The sequence below is a fragment of the Lobosporangium transversale genome (assembly GCF_002105155.1).
Source record: "Lobosporangium transversale strain NRRL 3116 chromosome Unknown BCR41scaffold_8, whole genome shotgun sequence".
NCBI classification, from domain to species: Eukaryota; Fungi; Mortierellomycota; class Mortierellomycetes; order Mortierellales; family Mortierellaceae; genus Lobosporangium; species Lobosporangium transversale.
Window position 1 is genome coordinate 671190 of NW_019028986.1, and position 16311 is coordinate 687500.

Genomic DNA, 16311 nt, shown 5'->3' on the forward strand with positions numbered 1-16311 from the left:
CTACAGTTGAATGCTTGCTGATAGTGTTTGACGAGGTGGCATGGTCATGTCGTGTTTCTCTTCTATTTCCCAAAAGGAGCGTGCGCTCATTTGGTCCCGAGTTTAATGCTCCTAAAATTCAAGAAAAAGGGGCGGGTGGAGTGAGAAATAAAAGCTCAGGAAGAAATGCAAGGAATAGTGTATACATGTGCCAAGATCAATTATACCCAGTAGAAATAAAGCCGGGTGCAATATTTGCATGGAGTGAAAAAGTGATTAAGGAAGACGGATTGCAGGCGGGATCTTGTTTTTACTGTTCATGCGTGAATGAATGTGTACCTTGTGTGTCAGCAAGATCTAGATATAACTCCTGCTTGTCCTGTTGCTCCTGCTCTTGCTGGTGAGCTTGGGCCTGTTGCTGTTGCTGTTCAGCTTCCTGAGCAGTTGTATCCAGAGTTAGACTCCCTCTGCGGAGTCGCCTGTTGAACGCGTCCAGGTTCTCTTTCCAGGTTACGGCGTGATAGACGGTCTTTGGTCTGGATGATGATAGAGCGCCTCCAGGACGCGCTTTGGTCCCCACCCCGGCGCCTGAGATGCGGCTCGTCTTGCTAGGGGCAGCTTCAGGGAGGGTGACTGAAGAAGATGATGATGACAGTGCAGGTAGGAAACTGCTGCCACTGGTAGAAGGTATGGATCGAGGTCGCTCTGAAGATGGGAGTGGCTTAATGACACCGTTAATGCTACGACTGCCAATGACATTTGTATTGACGCTCTTTGCTGTGAAAGATGTTCTATGGTATGGCGCCTGCTGTGACATCCCTATTGCCTTTATTAACTATGGTTTTATCTTTTATCAATGAGCATGGTTTTTGCTTTCCAGTGTGCTCTCCTTAAGTTTAAAGAGGGGAAAGGTTTAGAAAAGCGAATATGTAGAAAGTGATGTGACAAAATAAGGGCAAGTAAGGGTGAAAAGAAAAGCAGAGAGAAAAGGGGTTTTGCAATGCCGCCTTTCCCATTCTCTACAGTCGTAGAAGCACAACTCTATGGACGGACAGCTCAACGAATGGTCACGCATGTCAATCATAGTTAACTTTTCTTTAGAACTTTGCACGTGGTCTTTTTTTTTTTTTTTTTTTTTTCGTTTGGGAACCAATAGCCAAAAAGATGTTAATGTCTCTTACTGATGATATTTTGTATCAGCATATAAAAAAGACTGGTATCTAGAAAGCTTTTCTGCTGAACTGTACCTGTTCTTTTCTTTAATTAGCTGTTAAACACAAAAATATATTATGCAACATGAGCATGGTATAAAAGGATGGGGGACTGTGTATTGTAGGTAGTTTTTGTCTGTGCTCTTCGTCTGGGCAGTTCGATAACCAATGAAAAGTTTATCATCACGGGAACAGTACTTTCTCACGGGCATTTCGGCGATCGCCCAAGTAATCTTTTCTCTCTTCTAAACTCCATTTGTTAAAAAATAACCTCTGCCTACATTCTTGACCGGCCACCAACAATAACTACCATTGCCATTATTTCGTCCTACTCTCATCATCTCTAGCACTTTATAGCTGATCATACACCCATACCCTATTTATATCATGAAGGAAGATACCAAACCCGGCCCTGCCCCTGGAATGAACCACGCAGACGTTGCTGCTGCTATTCAGGCTGAAAAGGATCAGAAGGGCATCAAACGCAACACAAACTTCCTCAAGATTGATATGCACACGTAATTGGAATAACAATAACATTTCTCTTTTACTCTCTCGCTATTTCCTGAACAACAGCTGAAATAGTTGACGATAGTTAATTGAAATAATATGTATATTTTTTCACTTACAATAACAGTCATATCCTGCCAAAGCACTGGCCAGACCTGAAAAAGAAATATGGATATGGCTCTTGGATTCAGTTAGACCATGTTTCACCAGTAAGTCTTTTAAGACCTTTTCGTTCAAAATCTTCATGTAGGAACTGAGGGATTTTTTAACTAACGCCCAACTTTATCACTTTCGTTTTAGGGAAAAGCCAACATGATGATGGATGGAAAGAACTTTAGAACCATTGAATGCAACTGTTGGTCTTCAGAACAACGTATCAAGGAGTGTAATGCAACAGATGTCGATGTCCAGGTATGTTCATACGGAGATAAGAACACATCACGGTACTGAGTCTATAATGTCATCTCCATACTTAAAGTTTATTTGTCGTGTACTCTAGGTCTTGTCGACTGTCCCCGTCATGTTCAGCTACAATGCTCGTCCAGAACACACGTTGGATTTGGCTAGGTATCTAAATGACCATATTGCTCAGGTAGTGGCCGAAGATCCAAAGCGCTTTGTAGGATTGGGGACATTACCTATGCAGGCGCCTGAACTTGCTGTTCAAGAGTTAAGACGTTGTCGTGAAGAGCTTGGTTTGGCTGGTATTCAGATTGGAAGCCATATCAATGACTGGAACTTAGATGCTCCTGAACTAGATCCTATCTGGGCAGCTTGTGAGGAGACTAATGCCGCGATCTTTGTACACCCTTGGGATATGGAAAATAAGGGAAGGATGGAAAAGTACTGGTTCCCTTGGTTGGTGGGTATGCCATGTGAAACTACCATCTCGATCTGCTCTATGGTGATGGGTGGAGTATTAGAGCGCTTCCCTAAGCTCAAGGTCTCATTTGCTCATGGAGGTGGATCTTTCCCTGCGACCGTTGGACGTATTCAGCATGGGTTTGATGTTCGTCCGGATCTTTGTGCCACCCGCACTAAGAGTGGACCAATGTATGCAACAGACAAAAAAAAAAAAAAAAAAAAAAAGCTCATTTTCTTTGAAAGCACGTATTGTTGTCTTTTTATTCTGAAATTGAATCCTCATGTATTCATCCGTTTTCGAAATTAGGACCTACTTGAATCGTATTTTTGTTGACTCTCTGGTGCATGATGAAGAGACCCTTGAGTTCTTGATCAAGAAGATGGGTATTGATAACATCATGCTGGGATCCGATTATCCCTTCCCCTTGGGTGAACTTCATCCGGGCAAGATGATTGAGGAGGCTCGCTGGCTGACGGATGAAGAGAAGACAAAATTACTTAGTGGCAATGCCATTAAGTTCTTGGGCCTTGAACACTTGCTGAATACTCCAATGGATGAATAAATAAAGAATAGTTTAAAGGCTAAAGCATTGTTTCCTAGAGGCTAGAGGCACAGCCTTCGTGGCTTAGACATTGTGCACAAGACTAGAAGAGGGCATGTGGTTTTCTTCCTGCCTTCTTTAGCAACCAAAGAGCTACTAGTATTAAAACATCATCTACCTTTATTTTTCTTTCATCGACAAAACTCACGAAATAAATTGGGATTGACAATAATATGTCCTATAACGGAATTGGACTTAGCACAGCTCGTGGATCAGGCACAAATGGATATGTTGTGCGTAATCTGGGCCATTTGAAGACTCGCAGGAATGAATTCCATCAGTCAGATCCCTATGAAGATGAACCCAAGATTCGTAAACCCAATCCTGAGTTAGTTTTGCATGAACAGAAGCGATCGATAGAGATCAAATGTGCGACTTTGCAGGATGAACTCGAAGATGAAGGGTATGTATTGCCATTTATATTTGTGTATCTGTTAGGACTTTGTAGTTCATTTAAATGTATTTAAACACTGAAGATTCTCTATATCTTATTGCCATTGTTTTTTTTTTTTTTTCTTTCTTTCCTTCCTAATCTGTTGGTAGAGTGGATGAAGAAGAGATTGACCGACAGGTCAACGCATTGAGAGAAAAGTTGACCGCACTTTTAGAAAAGGCAACTGCTGCTGCTGCGCTTGCTAAGACTAAGGCTGCAGAGAGAGAGGCCGCAGAACAAAAGGCTGCAGAGGAGTGGGCCCAGAAAGCATCAGAGAGAGCAGCGGAAAGAGTTAGAACTGCCGTATCATCAGGAAAAGATTCAGGGCGCGAACGCAATAATGGCAGGCACTCTACTCGAGAAAGGGATTCTGATAAGAGACGAGGCCGCTCACACTCACGCTCACGCTCACGGACACCACGTTCGAAAAGAAGACGTTATTCGCCATCGACATCTCGATCCCGATCTATTTCAGAATCCCGTTCACGGTCGCGTTCCATTTCTTCTTCACGTCCTCGTCCTCGTCCTCGTTCTCGTTCTCGTTCTATTTCACATTCCCGCTCTCCTTCTAGATCTCGTTCCCGTTCTCGTTCTCGTTCGCCTGCATCGAAATCATGGAGACGCAAGGGCCATTCAGTCTCAAGGTCTCATTCACGATCGCCCGTAACAAGCCGTCGTCTCCAAAAGGGCAGGGATTATCATTCGAGACCTAATAGGTCCGTATCGCGATCGCCTTTGCGCTCCAGATCAAAAGCAAGATCTGACTCACCTGCATCATCTCGCTCTCGCTCAAGGTCATATTCCCGGTCACTTTCTGGATCACGGTCTCCTTGATGAGGAAGAAAAGGCTTTTGTTTTACTACCCCTTGATAAGGAAGCAGGATTAACTTCAATATTTGCAATTTTGAGACAGATGCAGGTTTACAAGCTAGGCAGGCCAAATATCGTTATTGAAATAAATTGTACAAATTATACAAATAAGAAAAGTAAAAATCCATTGCAATGGTCTACATTTGAGAATGGATCTTTTATTTTTTGTAAAATGCAACATTAAATTTTTCCATGTGGAGACTACACTAAAAGGCTTAAGTTTCACAAATCTTTTTTTTTTATATTCATTTCTTTCCTTTTTCTGTGAATTCCGTTGCATTCCATTGCCTTGCTTTGCCTTGCCTTCATTCATTTCAACTCATCAATACTTTCTTTTTGAGGTTTACATTTTTACTCAACAGTTGTATACAAAGATCATTTTTTATTTTCAGTTGCCTTTGATTGTGAAGTTACAAAGAACTAAACAAAGCTAAAAGCAGCTTTCCCCTGAATCCTGAATATCTTCTTTTTTTATATTCTCTTCATCTTTTACATTCACACAATCAAACCCTCGCTAATTCACGCGGAAAACCTTGAATGGCAGCTTTATCAACTACATCACACTCCTCTGCTGGCGGTGCTACTGCATCAACACAATCAAACGGCACAGGTGCTTTAGCTTCAGGAACACAACAAGCCAATAGCACAAGCACAGCCGTTGGCACTGGTACAGAAGTCTGGTCCAGCTTGCTCAAGAGCGTCGCGTCCTCACGCCTTGTGCCCACAAAAGATGTCATCATCCTTGGTGATCCTCATTCTGGAAAGTCAACACTGATTGAACTTCTCAAGACAACTACCTCATCCTCGAACACTCTTGCAAAAAATGCTGATGGCTCCAACGGAGCTGGTGTCCTTCCCTCTGGACCCAATGGAGCCACCAACACTGGCAATGGCTCTGCACCCGTCATGGTTGAGATGGGCACCAGCACAGGCGAAGATAACATGTTTACAGACGGACAAAAGAAGAATGACCTTGCTCTTAGCTACTCTTTTTGGAATGTTGATGACGAGGAGAATGAAGGTACTTGACCAAAAAAAAAAAAAAAATTCTCATTTTGATAAGGAAAGAATAATGAACTGTGAGCAATGGTATTCGACTCACGTCTTTTTTTTTTCCTTCTTGTTATATACCATCATTCGCCATTGATAGACACTGTGGCTAGGTTGGGTATATATCAGATTGCAGGATCGCACAAGAGCTATCATGCGCTACTCAAGTATTGCTTCAATTCAAAATCTATTGCGGATTCGATTGTGGTAATCGTCCTGGACTGGTCAAAGCCATGGACATTTATGGAGACGCTAGAGCGCTGGGTCAGAGTCCTTGAAATTGCCATTCAGCAGATTTGTCAGGAAGGAACCGCAGCTAATGTGGCATGGAGCAAAGGAAAGGCATTGATGGACGAGCTCCAGGAGAAGTGTACGTATTTTGCTTTTATTCTTTCGACTATAACCTGCTAATCAACAACCTGTCGCTTCGATCATTTTTATTTATCTCACAAGTATGCGTTGCAACCCACGTTCTTTTATCGTTCATTCAATATTTGTTGTTTATTTTGTCCCAATACTCTGTGCTCACTTGTTGGGCGGGATCAAGGACTTTTTTAGTCTCTTGACTGATCACATTTTCACACATACTTTTTTATTTTTTTCATGTAACATGATTATTTCTGTCACGACTAAATAATTGTTGAGCGATTCTTTCACATGGTGTTCGCTGGCTGGTTTCCACAGCTGTCTCTGGATACTAAAGAAACTAATGCTGAGTTCATATGTTGTGTATTTCCTCTCTCTTTTTTTTTTGCTTAACTCTCTTTGTATTTTATTTCATCTGTTCTCGGTTTTTGGTATTAAGTAACCCGCTTCCTTCAAGAATATACTGAGCCTCAAGCACAATCTGCCAATGGAGCATCAACCTTTAGTGAAAGCCAAACATTTGGTCTTGGATCCACTGATGCTGTACTCTTACCCTTGACTGAGGGTTGCCTTACCAACAATACAGGAGTACCCATCGTTATTGTCTGCACAAAAGTAAAAAAAAAAAAAGTTACGTCTACTTTTGCCTCAATCAAGGGGAGACACTCATAATAATGATACTTTTCTTTTCCTTTTTTTTCCTTTCCTGCATTGAAAACTTGTAGTCCGATCATATCAACATCTTGGAACGCGAGTTGGATTACAAAGAGGAGACGTTCGATTATATCCAACAGTCTCTTAGAACCATCTGCTTAAAATGTAAGACTCGACCAAACATGGTGCATACAAATATGACTTCGTCAATTAGACGTCCCTTAATCCTATCATTACTAACCTTTTTTTTTTTTTTTTTTTTTTTTTTTTTAACATTAATAATAGACGGCGCAAGTCTGTTTTATACCTCAATTCATCATCCCCATACGTTTGCTGATCTTCGTCAATATATCCTTCATCGACTCTTGACTCCTCAGACCACCCATAGCAGCAGTGGCACCGGCGCTAACACCCAGCAGCAGCAGCAGCAGCAGCAGCCTTCCTTATTCCCTTTTAGACTTCGTGCACAGGTTGTGGAGCGTGATCAAGTCATGGTTCCTGCTGGCTGGGACACAATTGGAAAGATCAAGGTATTGAGGAATGGATTTGACTGCGAGGGCGTAGCAGAAGGATGGGACATGGACATGAAGGCAGCTGAAGGAGGGGCTCAGCAGCACCAGACAGATGGACATAAAGACACAGCTGGAGCTCGGCAGGTGTATGAGGAAGTTATCACAAATCCAAAGCACAGTCATGCGGTAAGTCATATGAATATTGAAATATTATATGATGAGTCATTAAAGCAACAATAACATAGGATAATATGCATCACCATTGACATGCTTAACTGTATTCTTATTTTCTTCGTGGATCTTTAGCCGGTAGCGATACAACCATTAATTACAGCAGAAGATGATCAAATATTTTTGGACCGATTCCTTGAATTACAGCGTGCAAATGAGCGTCCTAATGGCACATCTGCTATGAGTGGAGGTCTTGGATCACACGGTGTACAGAGTGGATACCATGGACCCCCTGTTGTGGGACCTCTCGGCTCTGGGTACAATGCCATGCTCAACAGTCACCATTCCAGTCCACCACCATCCATGTCATCAGCGCATTCAGCTATTGGTAGTGCAGGAGCACGAGCTGGGGTGAATGGACATGATGCAGATGATATTGAAGGACGTTTGAAGAGACTTGTGTCAAAGAAGCCCAATGGAGGAGTAGGAGGTACTCAATCAGGGTTGATTGGTCCCGCTTTGACAGATCAAGGACTGACAACAACTAATTTTATGAAAATGATGGAACAAGGACGACCATCCGCAGGACCACCGCCTATCGGTGTTGGTAGCGTCCCTCGAGCAGGTGGAGGAGCAGCTGGCACACTTGGTGGCGCCGCTGCAGCCAATGGTCAAACGGAATCTGCAGCTCTATCCAATTTCTTCCAGTCATTGATCACTCGCAAGGGGACTGGGTCTGGTATTGCTGGAGCTGGAGCAGCCACTGGTGTATCTTCGCCATCAGCAGCGCCAGCTCCAGGATCTCCGGGATCAGGAAATCATGGTGCATAGCGAGAATAAAAAATGGCATCAATCTTTTTTTTTCTGGCTACTGCAACCAGAATCTGTGAGATACATGCTCTTTTTTATTATTATTAACCATAGCAGGAAGAAGAATATACGAAACGTTATGATATGACAACGACCATCTTCTGTAAACGAACACTCAATAAAGAATCATGCAATCAATCAAAGAAACAAAAAGCAAAAAATTCATTCATGCTGAGATCATGAATAAACCCTAAGAAGCCAGTTTTTTTTATACATATTCTTAATTCAAAGTGACAGCCAAGGTACCCGAAGGAACAAGCTGTAACTCGTTCAATGTCTTGTCCAGATTTTCACCGTCCAACACCTGCCTCGGAAATGTCATCATCAACTTAAAGCTACCTTGTCGATGTTGACGAAGATAGTCGTACACAACACTCAACTTATCCGACGCTTGGAATGCTGAGAAAAGATCATGAAATGAAGGTTGTTTTGAGGATATGATCAGTTAAAAGAGACAATGATCAGTGTTTTTTAAGAAAAAAATAAAAATAAAAATAAAAACTCAACATACTGTGGACAATAGGTTGTTGGCCTTCTGGTTGACGGATCTGCAACCGAGTTTCAGTGTAGACCTTGGTCTTTGCAGCGGCAGCGGCAGCGGCAGCGGCAGCAGCAGCAGCCTGAGCTTGAGCTTGAGCCTGTTGTAGAAATCCGGCAGCAGCTTCCTGTTTCTTCCTTGCCCTCTCTGCTTTGTCGGCCTCAATCTGAGCCTTGATGGCAGCCTTTGCCAACCGATCCTCTTCCTTTTCTCGTTTTTTCTGTTCAGCCAACTTTTTCATTTCCTTTTCTTCAAGTTTAGCCTTTACTTCTGTTAAATCTTGACCCGCCTTACGACGAATCTTCTCCGACATCTTTTGGTCTTCTTTCTCACTCTGGGCCTTCATTGCACGCTTCTCAGCTACCCGTTGCTTCAACTCTGCAAGCTTAATTTTTTTCTCCTCCTCTGTTAGTGGCTTAATCGCCTGAGTTGATTCTGCGAAGTTGACGTGTTCTGTCCGCATGGCATGGCGCTGTGCAGCATCCGCTAAGAAAAGAGGAGGAAAAAAATTTATATGGTTAAGGCAATGAAAGTAGAAATCAACTTAAATCATATACTTTTTTACTTTTCGTGATACTAACAATTTCGAAGGATCATGCCGCAGTCCTGACACACAAGCGATTGAGCTGTTTGCTCGCCATCTTGGATTATATCCCCCTCTTTTTTTTTTTTTTTTTTTTTTTTTTTTTTTTTAAAAAAAAAAAAGTCTGCAGTTAATAAACTTTGAGTAAGAAAACACATCGGAGAAAAGAACAAGCCCAACAACATACCCTGCTCTTGAGAGTCTTCAGATCCTGCTGCCGCAGATGAAGTTGCTGTGCCAAGAGCTCCACCCACTTGCTCGGGAATAGGATCATCGATATTTGGATCCTCAGAGTGCTTCATTAACCTGAGAAAAAAAAAAAAAAAAAAAAAAAAAAAAGGATGGAAGGATGGAAGGGAAAGAAAAGAAAAGGCGAAGAGAAAGGAAAGGAGATGGAATAAAATGAGAAGGTCTTTTAACACTTTCTCTTTCATTTTTATACTTTCCATTTTCTTCCTACATATCACTGTATTCGTTTCCATATTACCAGTCTAAGGCAGGTTGTAGACCTGCATTTCTAGTTGCCTTCAATGCTTTGAGACTAAGTAATAATAATAATAGACACCTGTAAGAAGTGGATAAACTTATGAGCGTAAATGAGACTTTTTTTTTGTTCTTCCTTTCTACTTATTCATACACACGGTTTTTGGGAAATCCCATTTCTACAAGTTGGTCAGCGTCAGAGGGCATGATGTGAAAGATGCAGCTTTTATATTTGTTTTTTGTGTTAATCCCGAGATGGTTTTTGTCACTGTTGACGAAAAGAATGTAATAAAGGAGAAGCTTTTTAAAAAAGAATGGCAGACGCGCGTTACGTTTGACATGATTATAGTGAGAAAATTCACCCCCCTTAAGCAATAAAGCTTTTGTTTGACCAACAGATGATTCCTGAAATTAAAGGTGCGGTGGCCATAAAGACTTGGTAAGGTGTGAGTATATTTACCTGGCCATTGTATCCCAATGGAAAGTTGCCTACCACTTTGGACTATATATGAACCCATCCACTGATTCATGACTGCAAGAGCCATTGCGGCTCATAGGATTGCTCCATGAAGACCTCCAAGAAATATTATAGAAGTTGATACCTGTCCAGGCATAACTCTCTAGGCCTACCCTAGACATCAACAATATGAAGACAAGAATGTGGCCCAAAATCACTGGAGTCGAAAGTGAATAGGGTCATGTATTCAGGTATACCTCCAACTGTGCACAGGATCGCTATTGTAATCCACGCATATTCTCATCCTCATGCTTTCTTCGATGCCATGATCATGTTCAGTTGCGGTCATGTGGTATTCAGCGTTTTCAAAGAAAAAAAATATATAGCCATTCATTTGACATGTCGTGTCGTGGTAGGCCTATTTGCTCTAGGACGTCGACACCCTGGCTCAATATCAAGCAGCTTTTCTTGTGCTTCTGTCGCTCGACGGTTCTTGGATGAAGAAATCTTTTGTTTGATGGTTAGGCTCCGAAATACCTCCTCAGCGTTCCTGACATTTTTTTTTTTCTTTTTTTTTTTTTGGCGCTTGAAGCCGGGTTGACCTGAACCCCGCATGCCTATAGCAACTATGCTTGCTATCATGATGCCTCACTTATTCTGTGACCAAATTAAGAAAAGTGATGGTGATGATAAGCACATTAGCACAATCCAGTCAGCACATGCTGTAATTCACTTGTCACTCACAGGATATGGTCTTAACGCTTTGTCCATACACACTCACACCCGACCCTTGTAAATATTTCTAGTTTCCGAAAGATAGCGGGATGTATCATTTTGATATCAGTCCATCCAGATGTTACCGTAAACTAATGCCTCTTCGCAACGTGCATACGATGTAACTTGCGGTTGAACAGCATCAGTTTGGACTGCCCAATTTGTAAATGTCTTATGAAGGTAAATCACTCTTTTAATCAGTACCCATTGGTAGGGTACCAAGAGATATTCTTCTAACGTGGTAGATATCCTTGACTTGCCTTCACTTGCTTAGGGAAAGGGGAGGAGGAGTGGCATATTAACTAGTATTAGTTATTACATAGACAGCCCCTCATTCACAACTTGTTCATCTTCTTTCTTTGACATTTATCCTTGGCTTTATATTTCATAACGTTCTAACAACAACCATACTGGATCTTGACTTGGCCAGTAAGATCTTTTATTTATCGTCGACTGTTGAGCCGCCATCACTTTATTCGAGTAAGGCTGCGCTTTATCATGCGGGATAAAGTAGGTTACTAATAGTTATTTGGCGCCATTTCAGCCAGCTAAAATAAGCCGCTTTGAGACAGGGGACCACACGATTTCCTCCCATGAAATCAACCTAAGCACCTGATATTGTGATGAGCTATCACATAGCCCTATATACGGATTTGCAATTTGAAGCTATTACTCCTCACTTTTGTACACAAGAACTAAGGATGTGAAACACAATTTCAGTATTTGATGAAAGGATAGGAATTAACTTTTAATTGTTTGGGAACGATTTTTCTTCCGACAGTGGCTGTGCGACAGCGTCCAAAAAAACGTGTGGGGATAGATAATTTCTGCTTCCAAAGCACGTGCTTGAAGGGTCCTAAAGGCCAAAGTCAGATTTAAGTCCACTTTGATTCGTATTACAAAAAAACATGTCTCCAAAACTCAAAAAAACACTGAATGATGTTACAACTATATTTATATATATTCATATATATACAACATATACTTTCAAGAGCATTGTTTGTTTTTGTGAAAAGATCTTTTTTTTATTTTTTTTTACCAGTAACAATTGCTGCGACACGAGACAAAGTTCTTCTATGCATAGAACAATAGCATCGTATGCGGCAAGATACACGTAGACTAGACATCCCCATATCTTCGGCCGGATAATTGCTTTACTAAGGTATTTTACTGAACGCCTGGACATGAATATTGGGCCTTTAATCATGGTTGGTTGGAACGCTGTTGAGATGGATCGATGTGAAACCAGTGAGAGAGGCAGAAAGAACCGATTGTCATCGATTGTCGAGGGACAATGCTAATGAAAATGCTTCTAACGAATGAAACATTCGGTAATAGAACAAAGTTTCATCATACCTGTTCTGCTTAACATAAATCTGTTCATTTATGCAATCAGGAAGCCCATACCCAGTGTTTAAAAGCGAATCCACTCATCTGTTCAGGAGACATCTTTATCAGGAAGGGACTTTCGTATATCTTTATCATTTCAAAGTATATGAAATAAGATAAAGCAGTATATACATCCTACGAAAGATTTTTCTAGTCTTTTACCACTCCGTCTGTCTACGACTACTGAGGAGATGGTCCAACCGGAGAATAAATGAATGGCATTTGATTGGTTTATACTTTACTATTTTGCTCCCATTCCTATTGGGTAGAAAGAGCAGAAGCACCTTCTAGGCTTCCGAAAATTTCCTTTGAAAACGTTGTTAGAAAGTGCGCGGCGCTTTGAATTTGTTGAATACGCATTACAGAGTTCCCCAGTTTAAGTATTTCATCTCCAATGAAAGACCCGATCCTTTTTTCTTATATACGGTATACTCGCCTTTTGGCCTAATTTTCCTTGAAATTAGCTTTATTATTTATCTTTCACTCTCTGTCGTTCTACACATTTTAAAAAGAAATCTAGATTCAGGCTCGAAAGTAACGAGGAAAAATAAGCTCCCCGCTTCTACAGGACGTTGTCTGGTGTAAATATATTTATAACATGATGCATGGGTATGTATACAGTGATAAACATTAAACAAAGCTCTTTTTTTTTTTTTTTTTTTTTTTTTTTTACATTTTCCGAATGTCCATTCTCGTTTGTAAGAGGTGATCTGTCCGCAATGGCTCTGTCTTCATGAGCTCTCCAAGGTGTATATATATCTATATGATATATATATGATATAGCGAGCTATCTGACGATCGCGTGCATAGTTTAAGATGATCAATATTTTTACCGTACCATGTCCTCATGGGATTACATCCACATGCACACCTTTTAATGAAAATGGTCGAAAGGAGGAAGGAGAGCATGATTGTCTTCCAAGCAATGGCCAATTCTGTCTTTAGAAACAAGCCTAACGAGACAATACAAAAAACCAAAAGTTCTAGACCTATACTTTATTTGATACTCTTTTTTTTTTTTTTTTTTTTTTTTTTAAAAAAAAAAAAAAAAAAAAAAAAAATTATGGTCCATAGCAGAACTTGACAATGAAGATCCATTTTTAAAAGAAACGCTAGTGCTTTTTTGACAATCCAATGACCAACGAGTATGAATGTAATCTCTGCCAAGTTCTTCATGTGTGAGCAAATTTAGACATATCGTTGGCGTGTGGGATAGGGGTGAATGATGAGTTCTCAGGTTCCAATCACTAGGTAAAATGATAAACAGGGGAAAATGACCTAAAAGATAAAGAGACATCAATGATAATTGACAACGAGAGACCAAAGTCATAGAATAAAAGAAAAAAGGATCCTTCCTTTGAGTAAGGGGAAAGAAACATGTTCAATTATATTTGTGTGTAATATGTAATATGTTGAGTCATCAATATTTTGTTGTGGAGAGAGAATCAGCTCTCTTTTGTTTACAGATAACTCAGTCTTATTCATTAGTTTACATTAGATTTAGTATGTACTGTTTTCTGTATCAGCTACTTGAAACAGCCAGTGCCAGAACTTGTTTTGTCAAAAAAGGAAGGAGACAAGCGGGGTAAAACCAAACAATAAAAAAGATTTATTTTATAATGCTGTGTCCTAGAAGCCAATCCTCCTTCTCCTTCCCCCTGATCCTGACACATGTTTACATGCTGAGTAAGAAAGTAGCTTAACAAAAGTATATTTTCACATTAAAAAGTGATAAAAAAACAAAGACCAATATGAGCATTTCATCAGGACCCGGTGGGTTGGATCCAAGCCGATCAATCGCTCTGCATTTACCATCTTCTTCATTGATGTCCTTGAACAACCAAAAGCTATCAAATCCACCATAGTTTTTTTTTACTATCCCTCGAAGCTGCAGATTTGTGTGTGACTTTTGGATGGTGTATATACTTCCGAGGAAAAAAAAAAAAAAAAAACCAAGAGGGCCTAGATGCAAGTATGGTTGAACATTCTTCTCCACCTCTTTCTTTTCTTTTCCAGGATGAGGGAAAGGAAGGTAAGGATTGATTGGGAAACAAATAAAATAAAAAATAAAAAAGTGGAATAGAACCAAATGCAGAAAGAAAGTTAAAGAAATGGACGTGAGTTTAACGTAACTTTGGAATATAAAGTTTAGTAAAATTCCTTCACTCTACATTCATTTAACACAGAAATGAAAGAGTTTTAGTTAACTGAAACAGGGAATTATCACTTTTGGAAAAACAGCAACAGCTCACAAAGATAATATAGTCCGCTATAGAACGGGATATTGATTACTTGATTGACATGGCGTGGGCGCCATTGTCATGTCCAAAAAGCATACATATGCATTATTACAAGAAAGGAGATGAATGGTAGAGACTCTTCTTTTTTCTTTTTTTTTTTTTACAACTTCTTCATGGATAAGCTGCATGCTCAACCATCATACGTCCGAACGAGAGCAAATGAAATTTATATTGCATACCAGTTTATCACGATACCGTAAAAAAAAAAAAAAGGAAAAAAAAGAAACGATTCATCCGGCGCCTTGGACTTTCCATAGATTCTAATAGAAATTGTAATTTCTTTTAATATCGAAGTGTCTCTCTTTGCTCACGATCACTTCCGACTCTCTTTTTGCCATGTGCACGCTATGCAAAGCACAGATGGCGTATAGTGCCATCATTTCCCTCAATTGCCAAAAAAAAAAAAAAAGTATGAAAAATGAACTCTTCCATGTTTTAATGCTTTGGGGTGCATTGTTTATTGTTGCTTCCGAGCTTTGATTGGACCATATTATCTTCTGTAATTTAGTTCCTGAACGAATCAAACCTCTTGGTTTCCTGCTCTTGCATTATCGTGATGCCTTGTTAGGCCCTTATGAGTATTTAATGAACAACACATGTAAACAAACAAACAGGGTTCAACGTAGAGTCTATGTAGGCCTCCAGCATCTCCTCCTCACCTTGCAAGAAAAAAAAAAAAAAGAAAGAAAAAAAAAAAAGAGAACGACCTTTCAGTCTGTAGTTCAATTTTTTAACAAATCTTTTGGTCATCAAGTTCTATGAAAATGCCGATTCGCTTTTTTTTTTTATGTTGAACAAGGCTATGTTGGTGGCCATTGTAGTACTCCAAAGGATCATACAATGAAGATTTCTGTTGAACGAACTAACAAAATCGTTGATGTTAAGTTATACTGTACATGTTGAGGATCAACAAAAAAAAAAAAAAAAAAAAAAAGAGAGAGCCAACCAACACAAGGGTACAGGACAATGAGAAACCTTTGGAAGTGATGACCTGAGCAAGTTATTGTTTGTTTGAGAGTCATCAAGTATGTGTAACAGTACAAAATGTTGTAATGTTGAAATTTCTTGATTGTCATCTCACTCTTGCGCGCGTGAATGTGTGTGTTTATGATAGTCAATGTATATATATACATAATTATTCGCTACTGTCTCTTGTCTTTTACCTTTATCCATTTGGAACTGTCCGATCGATTGAGGGAAATGGCGAAATGGTGTCAAGGTCGCTCTTCATTTTCATATGCTGAGAGCACTTATTTGGAAAAAAAAATTCCCTAGACGATAAAAAAAAAAAAAACAAACAAGGACCAAAGGGTTCTCAAAGCGGGTTATGTGGAATGCATTAACGTTAAAGGAACTGAGAACATTCAGCAGAAGATAAAAAACAAAACAAAACAAAAAAAAAAAACAAAACAGTAGTTGAGCTTTAATCTTCAAATGATTGTTGATTGTTGTAGTTGAGCAGAAGCCGAAATGTCAAGGCGCCATCCATCCGGAAAAAAATAGTAACAAACCAAATGAGTTCAGCCTGAAAGAATGAAAAGGGGGGGGGGAGGTTTTTTTTTTTTTTTTTTTTTTTTTTTTTCTTTCAACAAGCATAGCTCTAAGTGAAAGGATCTATCCAAGTTCTTCCGTGAAATCAAAGATGTCTCTCCTGACTGCTACAAGTAAAGTAAGGAAAAAAAAGGGGGGGAGAGA

The 16311-nt window shown here is 40.0% G+C and overlaps 4 protein-coding genes across 4 annotated transcripts; 3 read left to right on the forward strand and 1 right to left on the reverse strand.

The window, feature by feature from the left end:
- The first annotated feature begins 1415 nt into the window (after nucleotides 1-1415).
- On the forward strand, nucleotides 1416-3179 carry BCR41DRAFT_348778 (hypothetical protein). The gene is made up of 5 exons (XM_022023365.1): nucleotides 1416-1708; nucleotides 1828-1909; nucleotides 2001-2111; nucleotides 2200-2753; nucleotides 2872-3179. Exons 1-5 carry the CDS (start codon nucleotides 1578-1580, stop codon nucleotides 3125-3127), a joined length of 1134 nt encoding a protein of 377 aa, XP_021883934.1. The 5' UTR covers nucleotides 1416-1577; the 3' UTR covers nucleotides 3128-3179.
- Nucleotides 3180-3262: 83 nt separating this feature from the next.
- BCR41DRAFT_420194 (hypothetical protein) lies at nucleotides 3263-4542 on the forward strand. Its single transcript, XM_022029861.1, has 2 exons — nucleotides 3263-3569; nucleotides 3710-4542. The coding sequence occupies exons 1-2, from the start codon at nucleotides 3340-3342 to the stop codon at nucleotides 4431-4433; spliced, it is 954 nt and encodes a 317-aa protein (XP_021883935.1). The 5' UTR covers nucleotides 3263-3339; the 3' UTR covers nucleotides 4434-4542.
- Nucleotides 4543-4733: 191 nt separating this feature from the next.
- Nucleotides 4734-8227, forward strand: BCR41DRAFT_348782 (dynein light intermediate chain-domain-containing protein). Its single transcript, XM_022023366.1, has 6 exons — nucleotides 4734-5490; nucleotides 5620-5889; nucleotides 6325-6500; nucleotides 6611-6704; nucleotides 6825-7237; nucleotides 7358-8227. Exons 1-6 carry the CDS (start codon nucleotides 5007-5009, stop codon nucleotides 8051-8053), a joined length of 2133 nt encoding a protein of 710 aa, XP_021883936.1. The 5' UTR covers nucleotides 4734-5006; the 3' UTR covers nucleotides 8054-8227.
- On the reverse strand, nucleotides 8109-9991 carry BCR41DRAFT_384759 (ubiquitin-related domain-containing protein). Its single transcript, XM_022027607.1, has 6 exons — nucleotides 9851-9991; nucleotides 9701-9754; nucleotides 9401-9519; nucleotides 9212-9289; nucleotides 8604-9116; nucleotides 8109-8491 (listed from the first exon to the last, which is right to left on the reverse strand). The coding sequence occupies exons 1-6, from the start codon at nucleotides 9901-9903 to the stop codon at nucleotides 8313-8315; spliced, it is 996 nt and encodes a 331-aa protein (XP_021883937.1). The 5' UTR covers nucleotides 9904-9991; the 3' UTR covers nucleotides 8109-8312.
- Nucleotides 9992-16311: the final 6320 nt, after the last annotated feature.

Bases quoted from the DNA above. Each gene is read 5' to 3' on its own strand.
- BCR41DRAFT_348778 (XM_022023365.1), top strand. From the start codon at position 1,578: ATGAAGGAAGATACCAAACCCGGCCCTGCCCCTGGAATGAACCACGCA. The intron at 2,112-2,199 runs GTATGTTCATAC...CGTGTACTCTAG, and splicing joins CAACAGATGTCGATGTCCAG to GTCTTGTCGACTGTCCCCGT. The intron at 2,754-2,871 runs GTATGCAACAGA...TTTCGAAATTAG, and splicing joins CGCACTAAGAGTGGACCAAT to GACCTACTTGAATCGTATTT.
- BCR41DRAFT_420194 (XM_022029861.1), top strand. From the start codon at position 3,340: ATGTCCTATAACGGAATTGGACTTAGCACAGCTCGTGGATCAGGCACA. The intron at 3,570-3,709 runs GTATGTATTGCC...ATCTGTTGGTAG, and splicing joins GATGAACTCGAAGATGAAGG to AGTGGATGAAGAAGAGATTG.
- BCR41DRAFT_348782 (XM_022023366.1), top strand. From the start codon at position 5,007: ATGGCAGCTTTATCAACTACATCACACTCCTCTGCTGGCGGTGCTACT. The intron at 5,890-6,324 runs GTACGTATTTTG...TTTGGTATTAAG, and splicing joins GGACGAGCTCCAGGAGAAGT to TAACCCGCTTCCTTCAAGAA. The intron at 6,705-6,824 runs GTAAGACTCGAC...CATTAATAATAG, and splicing joins TAGAACCATCTGCTTAAAAT to ACGGCGCAAGTCTGTTTTAT.
- BCR41DRAFT_384759 (XM_022027607.1), bottom strand. From the start codon at position 9,903: ATGCCCTCTGACGCTGACCAACTTGTAGAAATGGGATTTCCCAAAAAC. The intron at 9,290-9,400 runs GTATGTTGTTGG...AAAAAAAAAAAG, and splicing joins TGAAGACTCTCAAGAGCAGG to AGGGGGATATAATCCAAGAT. The intron at 8,492-8,603 runs GTATGTTGAGTT...ATCTTTTCTCAG, and splicing joins CCAACAACCTATTGTCCACA to CATTCCAAGCGTCGGATAAG.